Source organism: Ambystoma mexicanum, chromosome 6q, assembly GCF_040938575.1.
Source record: "Ambystoma mexicanum isolate Mex_15411 chromosome 6q, UKY_AmexF1_1, whole genome shotgun sequence".
Taxonomy (NCBI): Eukaryota; Metazoa; Chordata; class Amphibia; order Caudata; family Ambystomatidae; genus Ambystoma; species Ambystoma mexicanum.
The window spans coordinates 778,020,555-778,042,553 of record NC_090937.1 but is presented as its reverse complement, the minus strand read 5'-3'; the positions used below and the strand labels follow the sequence as shown (position 1 = coordinate 778,042,553).

Sequence of the window (21,999 nt, the reverse complement as noted above, 5' to 3'; positions counted from 1 at the left end):
GTTGGTGTTCGTTGTCCAACATTTCTTTGTATTATTTGAAATTGTCATTTGTTATACTGTTTTCATTTGCTTTGAAAAAAGCTTCAAATAAGACATACCTAATAATTCTTCTTCTTTTCTCCAAGGTTTAAAAGGTTGGAGTAGGGCCATGTAATACAGCTCTCTATGTTGTGGAGATTTAAATGATAGTATTATATGATTAGACAGGGCTTTGTGAGTTTCACTAGGCTTCCTTCACAAGTTCAGACTGAATATTTGTCAGTTGTCTAATTTGGTGTGACATTGTTTTTGTAGGTGTACCTTTGGGCAGTGTTGTACAGGCACATGTTTTCCAAAGCAGTACTTCCGTTTGGGTAGTATGTGTCAATTAAATTGTTTTCTAAAATGTCCTGGCTGTTGGGATCATTTGTGGCTATGTTTTCTCTTGGTAGGATTTAGTACACTTTTTTTCGGGATGAAGCTGAACCAAGTTTTAGCCAGACAATGTGTTCAGATTTTCCATACAAGGCTCTACCTGTTAAACAGGCTGCAGCTTCATAGCACCCGCATTCTCTATGGGAGAGCATTTTTTTTTTAATACCGAAGCTGTAAAATTTTTCTGATCGTTTTTGTCAGATGATATGTCATCCCAGAGGTCTTTTAGCATTGTTTTCTTAGATTTGGTGAGATAGACTGTGGCATATCTTATAACTGCAGTAGAATTGTTTGAAATGTACTGTATGTATATGTTTGCATTGTAATCATTGATTACAACAGTCGGGTCACTATCATGGCCAAATTTAGGAGCATATTTCATCCACAAAAGCATGTGGATGTCTGGTGCTCTTCTGGATTGATATTCTTTTCAAGTGTTGCACTTCTCCGAGCAGAGGGGTAGTTTTATTGCAGATGAAGTGCAGTATGGCAATGAACCGATGGTGAAAGTATCTTGATATATTAACAGGGTCAAAAGAACAGAGTTCTCCTGGTGTTTTTATATCTATTCCATCTTTGTTTTGGTTTGCAGTGCGTAAGAAGTCGTGTGCAAGTTATCCCATGCATTCTCTGCACTGCTTTGCATGTTTACCAAGAGATTTGGGCTACTTGACTGCAAAACCTCATCTTTGTCTTTTATCTTCTGAAGCAGTTGGGTAGCAGACATGTTTAAAAAACTAGAGCCTGTTTTTAAAAAATATATATGTATTCATCTTAACCTAAGCACAATACAAAGGTACAGTAATGGAAAGCTTCTACATTTTACAACCTCAGTCCGGCTCAATTACAGAATCTTATGGGGAAACCTCCTTGTGAGTCCACGTTACCTGGAAAGGGGGGGAGGGCAATATGTCAAAACTCTGTGACCAGTGCCTTCAACAAAACAGGCATGTTAGGGAGAATTCTCTCTTTAGGCTGAATTTCCTAACCTAGTGAGTCCCCCAGCAGCTTTGCTGGATTTCTGGAGTATGTTTTTTCCTCCTGCCAAGAGTGAGACTCTTTTTTTCCCACTCTTGGACATGACTTATGGTGTTCTGTTGAATGTTAATGTGTGTTATGGGCTATGGGGTCCTTTACTCCATAGGGTCTCATGTGTTTTTACTATGTGTGTTACACACAGCACCCTCCGTGCAGTAACACAGGGGTGTCATAGTGACACCCCACCAAAGACTCCATACCCTGGGACTGACTACTGTCTCCCAGGGCATGTAAAGTCACCATTGGCTTTACTAGTCCCAAATTATTAACAGAAACCAGTACAAACCATCATATTGTGGACGTACTGGTCGGGGCAATTCGATTGCCCTGGGGTCTGTTAGTCGAGGGGGCACATCTCCGTCCCCCCTGATCAAGTTTTGGCTGGTGGCAGTGGAAACTACTTTTTATTCGACCGCAAATATTTTCCTATGGGATTTTCCCATTGTTCGAGGCTACCAACTTTAATTATTTAATTCTCATAGCCTCAAACATACCGCTGGTTTATTTATTTAATATTAATTCGCCGGTTGGTATTGTTTGCCAGGACTCGATTCTAAAATGGCGTTTGTGTTCTCTTCTGTGACTCCAACCCAAGTCGAGCCCTTTGTTCCACATTTTGGCGGGCTTCTCCACAGAAGCCTCCAAAAGTGGTGCCACTCTGTCTGGGTACCACAGGGAGTGTGGGAGGGGGTTTAGGCACCCTGGACTGAGTTACCTTGGTAACTCAAGTCACACTCTTGTGTGAATGGCCCAAGTGGTGAGCCGGCCGGCTCACCACTTAGCATGTTTGATTGACAGCTAGGCTGAGTGAATGAGGGTATGCTGCATAAAAGCAGGGCTTTGGGGACTGGAACTTTAGAAGTCGCCACAGGACCTGAGAATCCGACGAGGGAGAAGCTGAGCCAACCTACCACGACGACACCACCGGTGGAGCCCTGCGGAACCGACTCACCACTTCCCGACGACAGAGAAGATCTCCCGGCTGGAGAGGCTTCTTCCCCTGACTGGTGGGCACAACCAGTTTTTACCTTCCTTCTTCGCAACCCAGACCGTTTTTTGGTCGAACTGCCCGTGCCAAGCACCCCGGCGGCCGGATAGCCACTCACCACTGAACCGCGAATCAACGGACTGCTCCTTGTACCTGAGAAACTCTGCGGCTGGTTTCTTCCCTGGCAGTGCAACCGACTCCTGTCTTCCTCCACGACGAGATCCTCTCTTCCCCCGGACGAAGCACCGACTTGCATCCGCTGCCAGGAACAACTGCCCCCGCTGGAGCCTTCTCACCATTTTAAGGTACCGTGTCCGCCAGGCCTCCCTTTCTAAAGATTGCTACAAGGTAATAATAACTCCTTAACCTTCTGGACTGGGCTGGCCGCCTTGACCCTCTAACTGGTCCTTTTCTTTGGTCCAACTCCTTTTTGAACCATTACAAGACTTTTTTTGCACTGCAACCATGTGACCTTGGACACATTTCGTTTTGATCCTCTGAAAGTGGATCCGGCTATTGAACTCTAACTTCACGGTTTTACTTTGCCTTCCTCTCTTGTTATGTTATTGTAAAAGTGTTGGGATCTGTTTCAATTTGTTCTCTGCTTTTCTCTCCCTTTTAAAAAACGAACTATTAGAGTGCCATCTACGTTAAGCGCTCACCGCTGTCTGAAAATAAGTAGGGCTTTACTTAAGACTTGTCTAATATTCTTTTATGGGAGTGTATATCTTTTAGTGACCGTGTTTTTGAATTGCTTCCTATTAGTGCCTGTGTGTTTTTCTAGATGTGGTTTTAAATAAATAATTATATCTCTTTTCCAACAAGCCCTGGTCAGTATTTACTTGTTCTATTGTGTTCTCTTGACCTATTGTGAATACTCTGTATACTGCCTAACTCTTCTTGAGGGAAGTCTGACTGCTCAGCCACAGCTACCAAGTGAATCTGTGTGGTACAGACTGCTACCAAGTAGATTTACTGCCTAACACCTGTAGTCTTAAATCTTTTGCAGTGGTCCCAGAGGGAACTGCACAGGTTTCTGCCTAACACGGCACCACGGCTAAGCCCAAAATCTCAGGGGGGGGGGCCGTACATTGCAAAGGATTTGCAGGTCTCAAAAAGTGCACATTGGGGCAGAGAATAACCAGCACAATATGGTGAGATACCACCAGCACCCTGCATTTTATCTCAGGGAAGAACAAGCTATGATACCAAAAAGTTAAGAAACACAATACTCAATTGCAACATAGGCCCTCATCCATTCTCACCATCCAGCAACCTCACATCGGGTATGCAACTGTTGGCTCCCTCCGTATCCCAGAAGAGGTAATCTTTCCCATTCCAGTTCACGCTGAGCTTGGCCAGATGAAGCAGGACCGCTTTGACCCCTCAATCTAGAAAGGTTTTCTTTATAGCATTCAGGGTTTTTCTTTTCCTATCTCTGACTGGCGGGAGATCCAAAAACATAAGGATCTTATGGTTCTGAAATTCCAAGGTTTTCTTGCCAGCTGCTACCCTCATGATTCTTTCCCAGTCAAGAGAGTCACTGAGTCATACCAACAGTGTGGGATCCACCTCCGACTGCCGCTTCGCCATATATCTAGGTGTTTTAAGCCTGTAGCACTTGTCAAGATATATGTGATCCTCTTCCACATCGAGGGCAAGCAGCTCCAGGAGCCACATCAATACAAACCTTATCTGGTCATCACCCTTTAACCCCATCAGCAGTCCGATAATACGCAGTTTCGAGGACCGCATTGCATTCTCAAGGATTTCAAGTTTGTCGTCGGCCACCTTACTGCCCTTCATGACCGACTCCACTTTGTGAGAAAGATTTTGCACCATGGGAAGTGTTTGTGCACATTGTTTATCCAGCTCAGTCATTTTCTGCTCCAGGGTGGAGGTCCTCGTTTCAAGCTGGGTGACTTTCTCTGTCAATTTGTCAAGTTTACCTTCCAGGTGCCCCATCAACCTATCTCAGAGCTACCATCACAGGATCTTGAGGAGCTGACTCATCAAGGGAACGTTGCCCCCCACGTGGGGCAAAGAAATCTGTTTCATCAGTGACTTTCTTTTTCTTCCTCTTTCCCGAAGCCATTCTCCTTTCCATCCTTATTGAGCTTGAGACTACAAGGTCACTGCACAGAATGGACAGGCCTTCCCAGCACTGGTGCTAATCATGGCTCCGACCCAGATGGGCTCCTCTACATTCCGCTCCGGGTGAGCTGCATGTCGTTCCCAGCGGTGGCCTCACAGGCGACACGCCGTATTCCCTGAACCCCCGGTTGGGAGGGCAGCCTCTGACCAGAGCAGCCGCAAATGTGCGGTGCAGCAAGGGTCCCGACTCCTGCCTTGAGCCTGGAAGGTAGCACCCTCTGTGTCACACCACGACAGCCATGTCACCACTCCTCTGACTCGCTCAGCACACACCTGGGGTGCACCTTGGCAGCTCCTGCCACTTCACCACTAAGCAGCGCCTGGCGCTCTAAACCACTGCTGGGATCTCTGCTTTGGGAAGGCTGATCTATTCAACCGCCCAGCCACCGCCACACTTCATCTTAATCCATATTCGGAGCTGCGTACATGGTCTCTCTCTGTCCAACAGTGGTCACTTTTATCCAGGGCCTAACCTCTTAGTGCGGAGCTTCACATAGAGGCCGCCATCTTGTTCAGGCCCACAGGTCCCCCTTTCAGAGCCTGTTTTTAATGTGTGTGCTATTCCATAACATAGAGCTGCTATTTCACTTTCGAAGAGGAGGTGGAAAATGTATTTGACATTTTGTCTGAATCTGGGGTCTTCAGAATACATTCTTAAAGAATGATATTCTGGTGCTCTAATTTGTGTGGACTTTCATCATATCTTCCTCCATTTCCTGTAGGAAAGAGTAGAGGAAAAGAACGTGCTTCAACACTTTTTTCCCTTTGGCTTGATGCATTTACTATGTTTCGAATGCATCATCAATGGTGTAAAATGTTGGCCACAGTAACAAGATCTACACATTCAAATTGGCCAGTTGCTGCTGAGTCTTGAAATATTTGGGTGGTTTCTCTTAAGTTTTCCGCTATGTTTATATCTTTGTAGTATTCATTGTTTTCTTTTAGATATTGTAGGACTTTGTTTACGTCGACTAGTTGTTGCCAAATATTTTTGTCTTTTGTCAGTACCCCATTAACTAGTACAATCAAAGATTGATCTATTGGTCACTGTACTAGAGGTTTTACATTTTCTTTGAGATCTAATGGCAAATATACTACTTTGTCACTGAAGCCCTTTAGTAACTCGGAAGAAGGTAATTTGGCTGATTTTGGTCGAAGGCATATAATAGCTTGAAATGGGTGTTCTGTTTGGACTATAATGTTCTCATACAAGTTAAGTTGTTCTAGAGCTTTTGGACGTGGAAATATTTCGAAGTTATTAGTGATAGCACGTGATGGCATTTGGTTATTGTCAAGATTTGTGTTGCAGTACGTGCAAACTATTGAGGGGTCAGTTATTTTTTATTTAGTTTCTGCTGTTAGATATAAAGCTAATTGGAACCATTGGGATTCCTCGCTGTCCTCTATTTTGTAGGCTAAATCTACTATTTTTGTGCTGCTTTTATAAAAAGTCCTGCGACAACAGACACATACTTGGTCTGGTAGTCCAGCAGATGTGTTGTGAAACTTACCTATTTCTTTTTTGTATGTCTTTGTTAGGACGTTGGTGTGTATGAGGTTTTCGGTAATGTTTTCTGAAGTTACTGAATTTTCTAAGTCAACTTCAGTTCCAAAGTGTTTACTTTGGATGTTTTCTATTTCTTGAAGCAGTTCTTTGGCTGTTTCATGCAGGAGAATGTTGTTTAAATTTTGCAGTTCTAGAGCAGGACATTTTGCATAGTATATGCACAAGATTCCGTATAGCAGAATGGTGTGTTGCTAACATTTTGATGTGGTGGAAGGTGCTTTTGCAAGCAGTACCTGAAATGCAGGCTACTGAATGTCCTCGCAGACCAGTGTGGCTGTGCCCTGGAGAGGAGACCATGGTTTGTAAAGATTTCTTTCTACTTTTGTCTTTTAGTTTCAGATAATGATTGAGAAATTGTTGTGAATATTTAAAGGATTGTTGGCCTATGGTACACATTGAGCTGCATGTCCATTTGTATACTGGACGGTTTGTTTGGGTGAAAGGAGCATTTGGTTGAAAGTTTGTTGGGCAAGTCTTTTCTAGAAGGGTTTCTCTTGCCATAATGGTGTCTTCTACCATTTCATACTCTCGACCATTATTGTCTATGGCTATTGTTTTTTGTTGTTCTTGTTTATAAGCTTCTTCATTGAAATATGGTTCTGTGCTGCTTGTGTGAATACATTCACCATCACAGACATTTGAAAAGGTCTCTATATTGACAATGTGCATATTTAGAAGTACATTTTGTAATTTATTGATTAATTTAGTTAGTGGTTTTATTCTGTTTAAAATCATTATAAACAATTTTCTCTATAGTAGAAACGCGCTGTCAATTAAAGCTTTGAGGATTAGTCTCCTGTGGTAGTTTTTAAGGGTAGATTGTGCCTTTTCAGCAGTTTTTATAGGATTGTGAAGAACTCTGCGGTGGAAACTTTTTTGTAACATACACTTTTTTGGATTGCTTTACCATAACTATGTTCACGCTGGTAGATACATTGTAAAGTTTGTAGTAGAGCTGCTTCTTCGTACATATTTGTTTACTTTTAGTTTTTGCGCGAGAGGCCTTACCTTTTTTTAGTCATGGCTGGTTTAGTTTTGTTGAATGAGGTTACTAGCTCTTTTGTTTTAATGTTTTCTATAATTTGTTTTAGAGGTGGATGACTATATGGTTTGGTTTTATTCTTATCTGCTCTATTTTTCCTCTGTTTTCTACAGAGTTGTTTTTTAAGTAGGCATTTTGTTGTGTCTGTTCGGAAAAGAGAAAGTTTGGGTTTGAAAGTTGTGCAATGCATATGCATGTATTATGAATGGGTGTGTGGGTGTAATTAGACAGCTTAATACAGGGTTATTTTATTGTGAGGTGGCATATGAGGTGTGGTTGTGAGAGTAACGGTCTGTAGAGGTGTGATGTCGTTGGGTTAGTGAGTAAGGGAGTGGTGGTGTGATTGAATCAGTAAGGACATTGTGCTGTTTTCAGGAAAACAGTGGGTGTTACAATGGTGGTAAATAGATGGGAATAGGAAGAGTGTGGATGGTGAAGTATAATGAGTTGGAGAGAAAGAAATGTTGGTTCGAAAAGAGAAGTCTTGGGTATTATATAGTGGAACTGCGCTGTTGTAATTACATACATATACATAGTACATACTAAATTTGTAGGATGTGAAGGGTATTCTTTCTTCAGTTCTTTTCTTCAGCAATATGCTTCTTTCCTGTAATTGTAAAGGAAAGTAAGTGAGGATATGTGGTAAGGGTGAAGTACTTTAAGTAAGCAAGGTTGTTATGTATGAAGGTTGGAGGAGTTTTTGGGAAAAACAGTTAATTAAATTGCAGGACGTGTAAGAATGTTTGTTTTTAGGAGCATTTTCATGAAAGTTAAGAAATGCGTATGTGCATTTATAGAAGGTTTGTGTGTAACGTTTTGTAAAAGAGAAGAACAGCTGATACAAAAGATTTGTAGTACACTTTTAAATGGCAGTTGGTGTGTAGAAGTTTAATACGTTAGGAGTATATACATACTTGCCAACATGATGCATTCTAATATGTAGGTGTTTACATAGCCCTAGATTCTTTGTTTGCGTTCTGGAATTTGTAGTTCCATTTTTCACGTTATAAAAGTTGTAGTACAAGTCCCAGATTGTAGAGAAAAAATCAGGACTGGATAAGCACCTACAGATTGGAATGCGTGAAGTTGTGATGTGTGCATGTGCCGCCAACATATTAAACTGGAACACACTCACTGCCACTTAAAAATGGTCAACAAATATATTCTTTCTGCTTTTCCATTCTTTCATGAAAATGCAGATATGCATTTTCTTAACTTTCATGAAAGTGCTCTTAAAAAGAAACATTTTTAAACACATAGCATTTTAATTATTTGCTGCTTCATATGAGCAGGTGCTGAAAGCTGCAACGCATGGCATTTGCTAGAGTGGTTACAAAAGAGAATATGCTTATTGAGAAGCTAATTACAGGGTAAGTAGCAGGAACATGCCATAGATATATTTGTTAATGATTTGAAGAAAAGATATTTTAAAATATAAGCATACCTGTACTATGGACCTCATTACGGGTCTGGCGGTAAGAAATCATGATTACCGGCATGCCAGTGCTACCGTGTCCATGAAGTACAGCTGCCGGAAACAACAGCTGATTCTGTGTTGGCGTGCACGCGCATTCCGGCATGCCGGATACGATGGCAGCAGCATGCCGGTAATTACACCAAACATCCCCCAAAATCCCAACACCGCCACCCTAGGTGCCGGTGACTCTGATTCTGGCATCACGCTCCCGTTTCCGCCGCCACTGGTAACAACGGTGCTGCTATTACTGTGACCGGAAATACAGAGTTCGCCGGAACAGGAAATCAACCAGCGGCCATTAATAAAACCCAATCCATTGCACTCCTCAGAGCACATGACTCAAACATATCCTGAGCACTGATCTTGCAAAATAAAAATGACATCAAGGGTACCTGCAGCCCGGAGGTGCAAGTCACGCTTTAGCGAGGCAGAAATGAAGATGTTGGCAGAAACCATTGTGGAGCATGCCGACCAACTGTTCACCACAGACCAACACAGCCAGGCACAGCTGAGAAAAAAAGGCCATCTTGGAGGAGGTGTCACAGAAATGTACTGCAGTTCACACAACCCCCTGCACTGTGCGGGACTGCCATGAAAGGTGGGATGACCTGTGCTTGAGGGTGCGCAACCTCCTGTCGGCCCAGTGTACCCAGGGTATGGCCACAGGAGGCGGCAGCGCATCCCCCATCCACATGCAGCCTGGGATGAGACCTGCAGCAGTGTGCTGCACCTTGAATACATCGAGGATTTGGTGCTGCGGAGGACAGAGGTGTGACATCCAAGGGTGCTGGTGAGAACACGTAACCACAATGTCACATCAACCTCCCTGTCCACCCTGCACACACTAGAGTTGCCAAACACGTCAAGTGCGTTGTGCACAACACCAGTACAGCCCTGACGGGCACCCTTGGCCCCCTGCAACCTGGTTGCACACAATGACATATACCTTGACCCCACACCACACTCATACCTCATTCACACAGACAACATATCACAGACACCCTGTATCGCCAACACGACATGCTCCTGTTGGCACCCAGACACACATCACCCTGCCACAGCAACTTGTGTTGTTTCCGCTGTGCTAGCACAGGCACAAAGTCACATCAGTGCCAAGCACCTACACCACCAACAAATGACCATCGTCACACACCTAGGAAACATGTGACTCCCTCGTCACATCCAGTACGACCCATGATGCCAAATTTTCACCAACGCAGTAAGTGCCACAGGCAGTAGGGACATGGGGACCACATCCATGGCACAACCCACCACAAAACAACATCATACAGCTTGTGTGCCAGACCCCTAACACCCTACCCAGAAATCACAAGTACACCACGAAAGTATCTCCGGCAATGCACACACCATGGGCCTCATTACGAGTCTGCCATGCTGAAATCCGGTGATTCCGTGACAACGGTGTCTCCGCTTCCACGACTGCAAGCTTGCGGAAAGAGGGACGATTACGGCACCTGGGTCGCGCGCAATACACCGAGACGGAAACGGAGTCACCGCCGTCATGTAACCACCCACGCACATGGACTTTACACCACAGAAAATGGTGCAAAACCTGTGTCCGCCCCCGCCGACACGGAAACACCGGAAGCGGAAATACCATGACCGCGGGGAAAAAAACGGAAACAGAGAGGCGGCCATTATATAAAGCACAATCCACTGCCATCCTCAGACACCACAGGTCAGAATACCTCCCTGAGACTGACAACACATCTAACACCATCATGGCATCCAGGATCCCAGCACGCAGACAGCGAAAGCAGGCTTCAGTGAGGCTTAGCTCACAGTTCTGGTGGAGCACATTGTCGAGCATGCGGAAATGCTCTTTAGTGCAGACCAGCGGCTCGCTACTCAGCAACACCGCAAGGAGGTGTGGGCGGAGGCAGCACGCAAGTGCACAGCGGTCGGTGTGACCAAGCGCTCTCTGAAGGACTGCTATAAGAGGTGGGATGACCTCAGGCTCTGGGTGCGCAACCTCATCACTGCACACTGCCAACACAGCACTGGCACTGGTGGAGGCACTGCATCCCCTCTCAAGTTGTAATTGTGGGAGGAGCGCTGCAGCAGTGTCATGCACCTCAAGGGCATCCACGGCATAGGAGACGCAGAGGCAGGAGTGAGCCCACCTGCAGATGCCGGTAAGTGCACAGAGTACAAAGCCATAAGTGTGAATGGGAATGACCCAATGGGCCCACTCACAATGCCCCTCCCAAACAGGGCAGGAGTGACCCAATGGACCCACTCACAATGCCCCCCCCCAAACAGGGCAGGAGTGACCGAATGGACCAACTCACAATGCCCCCCCCAAACAGGGCAGGAGTGAGCCAATGGACCCACGAACAATGCCCCCCCCAAACAGGGCAGGGGAGACCCAATGGACCCACTCACAATGCCCCCCCCAAACAGGACAGGAGTGACCCAATGGACCCACTGACCACCCAGATGACAAGTACCACATCCCCAAAGCATGACCCCTGGAAATGCACACAGTGCGTGCTTGACTGGAAGCAGAGACACACACACCTGAGTGCATCAATAGTCACAAGTGTGTACATGCAAGTGGTCATGGATTGTTCGGTTTGATGCATGTGATGGACACATTAAGTAACATCACACAACTAACAGCATGCCCTCTGTATCCCCACAGCCGTGACAAGTGACAGCGACGACGGACAAGAGGCAACGCAGCGGCCACCTGCACGCGCCCAATGCAGCACTCCTGCCCAGGAGGATGATGCTAGCTGCTCCGGCACACAAGCACCAGCTGCATCAGGCACACTGGCTGCATCAGGCACACCGGCTGCATCAGGCACACCAGCAGACGCCACCATCCACATGCAGGCACCCACCATGGCCCCGGATGATAATTTGCATCCCATCTGCACTGCCGAGGAGGCTGCATCGAGTGATGGAAGTACCCCGGCCATGCAGGCTGAAGCAGTACAACAGGGTGAGGTGGACAACATGGATGAGCTGTCACCCATCCATGGCCTACAGATCAGCCCCCAAGAACTGCACAGCCCCATGCGCTCCCCAACTCCCTCATGGCTGAGCTCAGTAAATGCTTGCAGCACATCGAGCAACAACAGGCCACCCTGATGCAGCTAGTGGAAAGACAGCTGGAGGAGGCTAGCCTGCAGCATGAGGAGGCCATGCATCAGTGGGAGGAGGCCAGGCTGCAGCGGGAGAGCAATGCAACGTCGGTGCGTCGGCTCTCCAGGTCGATTGTGCGATTTGCGTCAACCATTGTCACCCTGGCACGCCATGTCAGGGAAGGGAACAGTGTGCAATCCAGCATTGCTCAGTCAATATTTGTTGCCCAGCAGGCGTTTCAAGGACGCGTGCCCATAGTCACACCGACAGTCACCTCAGCCAGCACCACCCCATCCAGCTCTGCCACTGGCAGCCCACGGAGGCGCTCTAGTCGGCTGACTGGACCCGCCAGCAAGGACACGCCTGCGCATAAGCACCTCCACAAATAGTGGCATGTGGGGATGGCAGTCAACATGACATCTGGGGGGATGGGTACGTTTGGGTGGTGGGGTAGGTCCATTAGGGGGTTAGTTGTTTGGCCCTGGTTGGGGGTGGGTATGTTTGGGTGGTGGGGGAGGTCCATTAGGGGGTTAGTTGTTTGGGGCCTGGTTGGGGATGGGTATGTTTGGGTGGTGGGTGGGCACGGGTGTACAGCTTCCCTCCTCAATGCACTTTCTTTCCTGGTTTATTGATAATACAACACCTTTGAAAACTACCATAATAAGTGGACATCCGTCTTTCATTTGCAGACAAAATCCATTTATTCACCGGCATCGTCATATCCATGCATTGCTGTCAATGTGCAGTCTCTCAAAAGTAAATGCGAATGAGTGTATCCCGTGCTTGTTGGCCATCTTGTGCACCCCCGCAAGGGTGTGGAGCCACCCCATCCCCATCTTCAACTCCATCATCGTTCTCTGTGTCTGGCGGCAGAGGAATGTTCCTGCGCATGCACAGATTGTTCAGCATGGCACACACAAGCACATTTTTACCCGTCTTCACTGGGTTGTAGAGCAGTGATCCACCAGATCTGCTCAAGCAGCAGAACCTGGCCTTCAGTAGGCCAAATGTCCGCTCAATTATGCCACGAAGGGGACGTGTGCCCTGTTGTACACCTCCTCATGCCTGTTCCTTGGCCTCCATACAGGCGTCATCAGCCATGGCGTGAGTGCATATCCAGCATCACCTACATGGGATGGAAATGTGTGGGACATGTCAGTGTTTGTGGTATCATCTCTTGATCTGATGCAGTGCAATCTTGTGTCATCATCCATTCATCCATATGGGCCAAGCAGTGGTTGGACGGATGGCTGATTGCCATTCATGGGTAATTGTCGTGGATGGTGGCATTTGGACATTGCCCAATGACTTGCTGTGCATATGTAGTTGCCCTTGCGGACAATAGTGGTTGGTAAGTATGGCACTGTGCAATGACGTGCACACATGGAGGAGTCAATCTATGGGCTGTGATGATTTGGCTGTTGCAGGATGTCCCATGTGCAGCCGTCATGTGCATTGGGAGGGCAGTGGTGCTAAGTGTGGGTGGCTATATTGAGTGGATCAACTTGTATGGCCTTGTGGTAGCATTGGTCATATGTCTCTTTTGGCAGGGTGTGTACTGTGCCAACCTGTCATGTGTAGCTTTGTGATGTGTGGGTTATGCTGACCGTACATTACATGGGCCAGGGGGTGATGCATGTGCAGTTGTAGCAGCCCACTCACACAGGTCATTGGCATGGGCACACAAACACTTCCACAGGGCCTGTGCATTGGCAGTTGCACTCACCCAATAGCCATGTGCTTTGTCCAGCATAGCTTTCCATGTAGCGTGGCAATGTGGAATTCCACAGGACCATTGAGTCATGTGTTGACCCTGGGAAATGTGCGCAGCAATGTGTAATCTCCTGTCTGGCATCACATACCATCTGTACATTCAGTGAGTGGTAGTGTTTCCTATTGCGGTACACCATCTCCATTGCACGTGGTACTGTCAGCTCTATGTGTGTGCAGTCTACTGCACCTATGCAATTTGGCATGGCTGCAATGGCATGGAAGGCCAACTTGGTGGCAATGACCTCTGCAAGAGTACGGGGTAGGGCGATGTGTTCTAACACATGGCGCAGCAGGGCATCCAGTACCTGTCCCAATATTTTAGAGAAACAGGGTTGTGAGAGCCCGTGCAGCTCACCAACTGTGTGCTGATAAGTTCCGGTGAGTAGAAAATGCAGTACTGACACCACCTTCAGGAGGGGGGGGGGATTGCGGTCGAAATGGCAATGTGGCTGCTGATGTCGTCCTCAATCATGGCGGTGATGTACATGATTGTTGGACCATCCAGCCGGTATAATGTGTGGATCTGTCCTGGGGTCAGGTTCCAGGGTGAGGCCTTGATGCGGGGTATTGCAGGCTGCCTGCGGGGACATGCCACCTGTCCAATTGGGTTTGGCATGGGTGTAGGGTTTGCTAACCTGCGCCTCCTCCGCCTCTGCCTCATCCTCCTCTGCACCATTACTGCCACCATGTGCACTGCTGCCTGTAGGTTCAATAGCCCCAGTCCCAATGCTGCTGCAGCTGCTGCCTGCATAGTTGTGTTTGGAGTTGGCCTGGGTGTGGGTGTGACCCTTTTGTGGGCTCCCAGTGACCTGCTAGGTCCAGCTGGGCTCATTTGATTCAGCTCACCAGGCACTGTTTAACGTTATGTTCGCGGTGGCACCGATACCGCCTCTGTGGCCACGGTTTTTCCGCCATTATTATGGCAGAGTTTCCATGTCCGTGGTACTCGTGATGCCCATGGTGTTTCGTGTTGCCGGTAACTGGGGAGTTTCGGCGCCAACGCATTTTACGAATCCCTTAACTCCACGGCAGCGGTTTGTGGTGGTGGTTTTCCCGGGATCGTGGGTCGTGATTACACGGTCACGGAAACGGTGCCGGTATGGTTATACTGGTGGCATTAAGTCTGGGTCGGCGGACTCGTAATGAGGCCCCATGTAGGCACGTCACACATCCACCAGCACAGTATCCTTGACACAAACATGTGTGCACCATGCCATGTCCCCCGCCATATCCCTGACACAGCACTGTCATCAAAAAGTAAAAGCATTAATGTCTGTCTCATCAATCCACATGTATTACTGATGCCCTGCCTTTCTGACTCCCTCAAACACATCATCTGGCAATGAGGACGGCCAGCCCAGTATAGCAAGGGGCACCAGGCGTTGATGCCGAAGGACCACCACCACCTCAACACAGGACTCCACAGCCTCAACAGGCAGACATCAAAGTGCTACCCCAGCTGCATGCCTCCAGCCACCGCAGGCCCCTGTGGCACCTCCACCACAGCCACCGCAGGCTCCTGTGGCACCTCCACCAAAGCCACCACAGATCCCTGTGGTACCTCCACCACAGCCACAAAAACATGCACAAGGGTGTCTTGGAGAGATCTCAGCTGACGAGGGTGGTCCCGAAACTGGCGACACAGACCAGAGCATTGAAGAGGACCTGCCCTTCAGTCCCATGGGCCCAATGAGCCCCCAACCTCAACCGTTCCACAGTGAAGGGAAATAAAAGGCTGTCTAACCAGGAAGGAGCAACGCCAGGATGCTCTCACATCCCTGGTGCAACAGCACCTTAATAAGGCACAGCTAATGCGAGAGAGCGGGCAGGCCAGTTCCAGGTCAATGCACACGTGCCATAGTTCAAATGTCACAGAGGGTGAGGGAAGGCAACAGCATCATGTCTTCCATTGCTGAAACTATGGCCATGTTGCTCCAGGCCTTCCTGCACCAAAGGCCCCTGGCAATACCACCCGCTCCCTTAACTAGCACAACACCAGGGAGTTCAGTGCAGAGCAACCCAAGGCGGCGCTCCATGCGACTGTATCGTCCTGCACACAGCCACACAAGAGCGCATAAAAGGGGTCGCAAATAGGCCATGGACCCATAGGTGCCCTGTCTGTGACCCTTGCCAATGTACAGAGGAAAACAGGACAGGAGTTGGCTACAGACAGTTGGGGAGGGATAGTGGGGGAGGGGATGTGGGGAGGAATAGTTGTGGAGGTGGTGTGGTGAGGGATAGTTGGGGAGGGGTGTGGGGATGGATAGTTGGGGAGGGGGTGTGGGGAGGGATAGTTGGGGTGCACAGTATTAGGTGTGTAGTTTAATTTCACAAAATATAGTTGGTGTTGCAAACAGAATGAATGACTGGACATTGATTATTCAGTGTGAGTGTATTTATTTATGTGCAGTACCCAGTGTGCTAGTTGGCCTGTGCCGCGTGTTTGACAGGTGATTAGAAGTAGTGCTGTATAAGTACATCTCGTGCAACACGTCCATCCGGGCCATCACGGCGCTGTGCACTTTCCTGATGCTCATCGCTGTCCTGCTCTGCCTTTGGTGGGTGCATGTCCATGTCGGGGGGCAGTGGGACGTTGCGTCTGATACACATGTTGTGCAACATGGCACAGGCAAGCACTATCTTTCCCACCCGATCTGCTCAGGCAGCGGAACCTCGCCTTTAACAGGCAAAATGTTTGTTCAATGGTGCCCCGAGTATGTACATGGGCACGATTGTATGCCTGCTCGTGGATGTTGTATGGTTGCCTCACGGGGGCCATCAACCATAGCATCAGGGGTAACCAGCATCACATGCACGGGGCAACAGAAAGTGTACAATGTCATTCTTCTGGCCATGTCATATTGCCACAGGCTCTATAGTGTTCATTTGAGTCAACAGACATGCACATGCAAAATGTTGTTCAGCTAGCATATGTCCTTTATCAGGTACCTGAAATGCACTATGTCCAAATGCGTGTGGGGTGTGTGGTCTGCAGTGGCATTCACTTGGCCCATTGACAGACAACATGACCTCTGACCCTTTTAGTAAAACTGACACAAATTGAACTGCTGGATATGTCATTATTGTGTTACAAAGAAATAATAACAAGATGTCCATGTACTAGGGTACTAGATTAGAATTATAATGAGATGCATGTGTGATTGTGTGGTTCTAACAGGCAGGGGACCTGAACAATTGGTGTGCTGACAAACGCTGTTATGTGGGTGGGTGCAGAAGTATTCTCTGTCTGTGCATCAGGTGTTGTGTGTTTGCTTGACTGTGTTAGTGCTTCTTGTTCTCATTTTGTTGTGGTACATTCTGGGACATGTAGTTCTTTTTGTTTATAGCTGTACAGACTTGATGATCTCATGCATGCACTGGATCTATTTCCTTAATTGGGACAGGCCTGTCAAGGCCTTGCACTCAGGCATGCTATTACTGTGTAGCACCTTGAGTGACACATGTACACGTTCAGATTTAATGCAAGCACAACACAAAGTAGATACCTCTCAGCTTTCATTTAGTAACTGTATGTGTTGTACTATTGATACGAATTATGATCATTACTCTTATTCATGGTCATCCTTCCCCTTTAACCTCTCTAACCAGCCCATGTGCACTTTCATGGTGTATTTGTAATTTTCTGAGCGCAGAGAAGTGGGATGAAAGATGGATTGAAGCATTCAATGGGCACAGCCACTGGCGATAGGTATTATACATGGCTATGATTCAACAGTGCGCATGGTCTTGTAGTTAGACTCACCCAGCAGCAAGGTACACTATGCGGTTTCCTGCCCCTCCCCCCAATTAAACTGTGCACATGGCCTTGTAGTTAGACTCACCCAGCAGCCAGGTACGCTATGCTGTTTCCTGCCCCCCCCAGTTCAACTGTGCACATGGCCTTGTAGTTAGACTCACCCAGCAGTCAGGTACGCTGTCCACCGTGAAGTGCCATGTTCCGAGATAGCACCATGGAGTCGTAGGTGGAACCGGGAAATCTGGCACAGCAATGGGTGATGATGTGGCGGGCATCATACACCATCTGCACGTTCAATGAATGATAAAGTTTTCTGTTGCGGTACACAGTCTCCACAGCATGCCGGGCCACCAGCTCCACATGTGTGCAGTCAAAGGCACCAATGACGTTCGGCATGCCTGCAAGGGCATGGAAGGCTATTTGTGTGCTATTGACATGGTCTGCTGTCCCTGGTAGACTGATGTGGTCTCCAACATGATGCAGGAGTGCATCAATGACCTGGAACAGGACACGTGAAAAACAGGGTTGCGATATCCCATGCAGCTCACCAACAGTGTGCTGGTATGTGTCTGTGGCAAGGAAGTGTAGCACAGACACTACTTTGAGCAAGGGGGGGATGGCTGTGTGAATATTTATGAGACTGACCAGGTCGTCATGGATTGTCTAGCTGGTACAGGGTGTGGATCTGGCTTTGGCTCAGGTTTAAAGGTGTGGCTCTTAAGCGTGGGATTGGTGGCTGTCTGTGTGGTGCAACTCGCTGGACAATGGGGTTTTGTTGGGCCATGATGGCCCTCCTTCTCATCAAGCGCCTCCACTACATCCTCTGCCTAACTGCCTCTTCAAGTAATAGTTCTGCAGGCATGGCCTCAAGCTCCAGTACTGTTACTGCTACTGCAAGCACTGTGGTGTTGTAAGGGGTGTGGGAGTGGTCCTTTTGTGATGTAGAACTGCTCATTTGTACCACCTGTGCTGATTTTGCGCACCTGTGGCATGTTTCTACACACATGAATCTACTTAACACCTGGCCCACGATACCAGTGTTTCCCACATCGTTTCCACATTGATACTGGCATATCCATGCCAGTAATTGCATGTCCATGCTGCTAGGAAAGTGCACTTACGAACGCCATGGCGGTATGTCAGGCACAGCTGCCGCGTCTCTCCACAGATACCAGCAATTGTGTTGCCGGATGCAGTGGGTCACTTGCAGTGCCGGTGTCACCGGCATCGCAATGATGCCAGTCCGGAAAAGAGTGCTGGTACGGATTACCGCCAATGCTATTTCCCGACCGGCATACTTGTACTGAGGCCCTATGTCTTGTTAAATGCTGATCTTGGTGAATTTAGAAATAGAACAATTTGACAGTTTTAGATCGTTCTTGGTGCAGATGCCTTTAATTAACAGGAGATATGTACTCTTAGAGTTCAAGTGTACATCTGAAGTGTTGAACTCAGATGACAGGGTTAGGTGTAGAGTTTTTGGATGTGATTGATGGACGCATGTGTGACTCTTTGAAAGCAGCCAATGAGGGAGTGTTTATAACATGCAAGTGGAAAGGGTAGAAGGGCTATCCCTGTGTACAAGGTCCGCGGACACTGCAATAGTCTGTGGATGGCACGTACCACATCCAGGTCTTTTGAGGAACCTGGCATAGAAAGGTGACTGTGGGAATGAGCCAATTAGGTTTGCTGGGTGTGGTGTACAGGAACAGAGGGTGGCAGGAGTTTTGTTTGCAGGAGTTGTGAGAGCACTGAAAATGGCTATGGCTATGTGTTTGAGAAAGCAGAGTGCGTGGATTTTGGGGGACTCTTCAATTCAGTCATTGAAGGTGTATGCTGAAAATAATGGCATTTTTGGAAGTATTGGATTGGCATAAGTGGATGTTTTGTGGCATGTAGTTTGTGGCTTAACCTGGGCAAGTTTGTTTTCATTTTGTGAGAGTATGGCTCACTTTAAATATCCAGATATTGTAATTGTGCATTGTGGAGGGGACATTTTTGGGTATGTGACTCCAGTGTATTTGCAGGTTTCCCTGAAGGATTTTTTTGAAAAACATAATGCAACTGTTTCCTGTTGCCAAGATATTTTTTTCTGAAATGGATCAGTGAATCAGCGGCAAACATGGAGATGTCCAATAAACTATTTCAGTCCAAAAATGGAAGAATCAAGACAGCTTGTTAATAAAGCTGTAGCTGCTTGTTTATGTGCTGCAGGAATGTCATCTTTTCAGAATGACAATATAAGGTCTGAGGGTGTGAATTTTTTGTGTGAAGATGGCGCTCATTTCACAGATGTTGGAAATGCATTTTTCCTTTACAATGTTAGGAATCAATTGAAAAAGTTCCTGTATGAAAATTGTAGAGAGTACAGTAGTACTGTAACTAAATGCAAAAAAGGAAAAAAGGTTTAACAAACCCCCCCAAAAAGGCTATTTTTAGAGCCACCACTAAATCACAAACAACTGAAATTGAGTTTACACTCCCACCCACCCCTTTAATTGGGCGCAATGTTCGCAGACACTGCCGTAGTCTGCAGACGGCACGTGCCACAACCAGGTCTTTTAAAGATGCCTGGCATCGGAAGGGGACTGTGGAGACCACAGACAGTCATGGATGTCTGTGGACATTGGGGGAATCACCCAATCAGGTTTCCTGGGTGTGGTGCACAGGAAGAGAGGGTAGCAGGAGTTTTGTTAGAGCACTGACAATGGCTATGGATATGTGTATGAGAAGGCAGTGTGTGTGGATTTTGGGGGACTCTTGGGTCCATTGGTTAAAGGTCTATGCAGAGCAGTGTGGATTGGTGGAAAATCTTGGATTCCATGAATTTGAAGTGTCATGGTATGGCGTGTGAGATATGAAGTGAGTGGACTTGCTCCCATTTTTTGCAAATATGGTTCATTTGAAACATCTGGACATTATTCTTCATTGTGGAGGAAACAGTTTGGGTTATGTGACCGCATTTTCATTGTAGTTTGCAATGAAGGAGGCATTGGGAAAGTTGAGGGAAATGTTCCCAAATTCAAAAATGATTTTTTCTTGCATTGCTCAGAGACAGATGTGGATGTGTTCAAGGTCATCTGGTCCACATTTCAGATGGCCAACATTTTTTGGAAGATGGAGTCCATCTAATTGATGTCGGTAATCAGATTTTTCTGGAAAACATTTAAAATGCTTTGAAGCAGTTTTTTGTGAAAGTGAGAAGAAATAATTGAATTCAGTAAAATGTTTCAGTTTATAAAACCAAAAATAAAAAAAAAATATAAAAGCCAAAAACACAAAAAGGTCATTTTAAGAGCCACCACTTTTGAATGCAAAACAATTCAAATGATTTCAATTCTCCCACCCCATGCCTGGAATTTTTTAGAAGTCCGCGGATTACCGTGCTGTCCACGGACTATGCAGGCTGCAAAGGTGCCTGTGACTTTTTTTTCACTTCTATCTGTTAACAGTGAAAGGTATCTCCTCAAAGAACCTTTTTTCTGTGTTTTTTAGTTTTGTAATTTTTTGGGCTTTTTTGCATTAGAGGCAAGGTAGGGTAGGGAAGGGATACCAACCACAGAGACGAAGGAACAGGTGGACAGAGGAAGACGTTGTGTGGGCCAGCCTTGAAAGCACTCCGAAACTGCTCCCCCCTTCAGAGCGGTGCTTCACAGTACAAACATAGCACTGGGATCCTCGACAGGCAAGGGTCGACAGGCATCCTGTATGGCCTCTGAAGCCGCCGCTGGGATCCTCGGCCCGAAGCAGTACCCTTTGTGGTAACAAGAAAAGTTGAAGATGATGGGGTGGAGGATGTCAACCTACTCTTACCTGCCTTCCTCAGAGCAGTCAGGTGGTTAGATTTGGTGTGGTGCCTCATGGAAGTTGTCCCGTAGGAATACAAGCCAGGTTTCATATTTGATGTCCTGTGTGTTAGTCTTAGCAGTGCAGGCAGGTGGCGTGAGTTTTGGTTGCTTAGCGTACCATAACTGGCGAATTTCAAGGGTTTTTCAGTTTTACTTGTAACCATAACGTCCCTTTAATAAAGTTTTTTCTATATATATATATATATATATACACACATACACACAAAAAACATAAGGTCGTCCTATGAGAAGATTTGTTCAAGGACCAGTCGCTGAATTTACAAACTTACAACAGTCAGATTTACAGGCAGGGAGTGGAAACTATGCTTTTAAAAGATGTTTTAGACAGCATGGTCTAGACAGATCTAGTAGACACCCTGCAAAATAATGCTCAAGACAATTGGTCTAGTACTTTTCCAAGCACCTAGACAACCAGGTGTTTTGAGATCATATAAAATACCCTCAATGAGTACTTCTTGTTGTAATTCTTAGGTATCAGTTATACAAATACTAATCAGGAAAGATATCTTGTAGGAACAGTACATAATGAAAAAGATAGTGCACAGAGTTGGAGAATCAGAGTTGTTCCTTTTTTCCTTCCATAAAAAACTATACTTTATTGGTAGTTTATCAATGCATGTTATTTCTGTCTGTACATTTATCATGATAACATAATTCCAAATAATGCATACATTACCTTGATATTTTTTTTGGGATGCAGGAAGAAGAAAGGTTTGAGAACTGGCGACCTGGAGAGAGAAAAAAATAAGTGGATTCACAAGTTGTATATCAAAGGAAAGGACATGTTTAACAACTAAATGGATGCTGGA

At 46.6% G+C, this 21,999-nt stretch overlaps 1 protein-coding gene across 1 annotated transcript in view; it reads right to left on the bottom strand.

Moving 5' to 3' along the window:
* LOC138516300 (uncharacterized) overlaps positions 1 to 21,999 on the bottom strand; it is a 1,253,275-nt gene that overhangs the window by 347,365 nt on the left and 883,911 nt on the right. Inside the window, exon 15 of the mRNA XM_069631312.1 lies at positions 21,867 to 21,918. Within this exon, the coding sequence (XP_069487413.1) occupies positions 21,867 to 21,918 (52 nt within the window). The remainder of the gene's footprint in view (positions 1 to 21,866; positions 21,919 to 21,999) is intronic.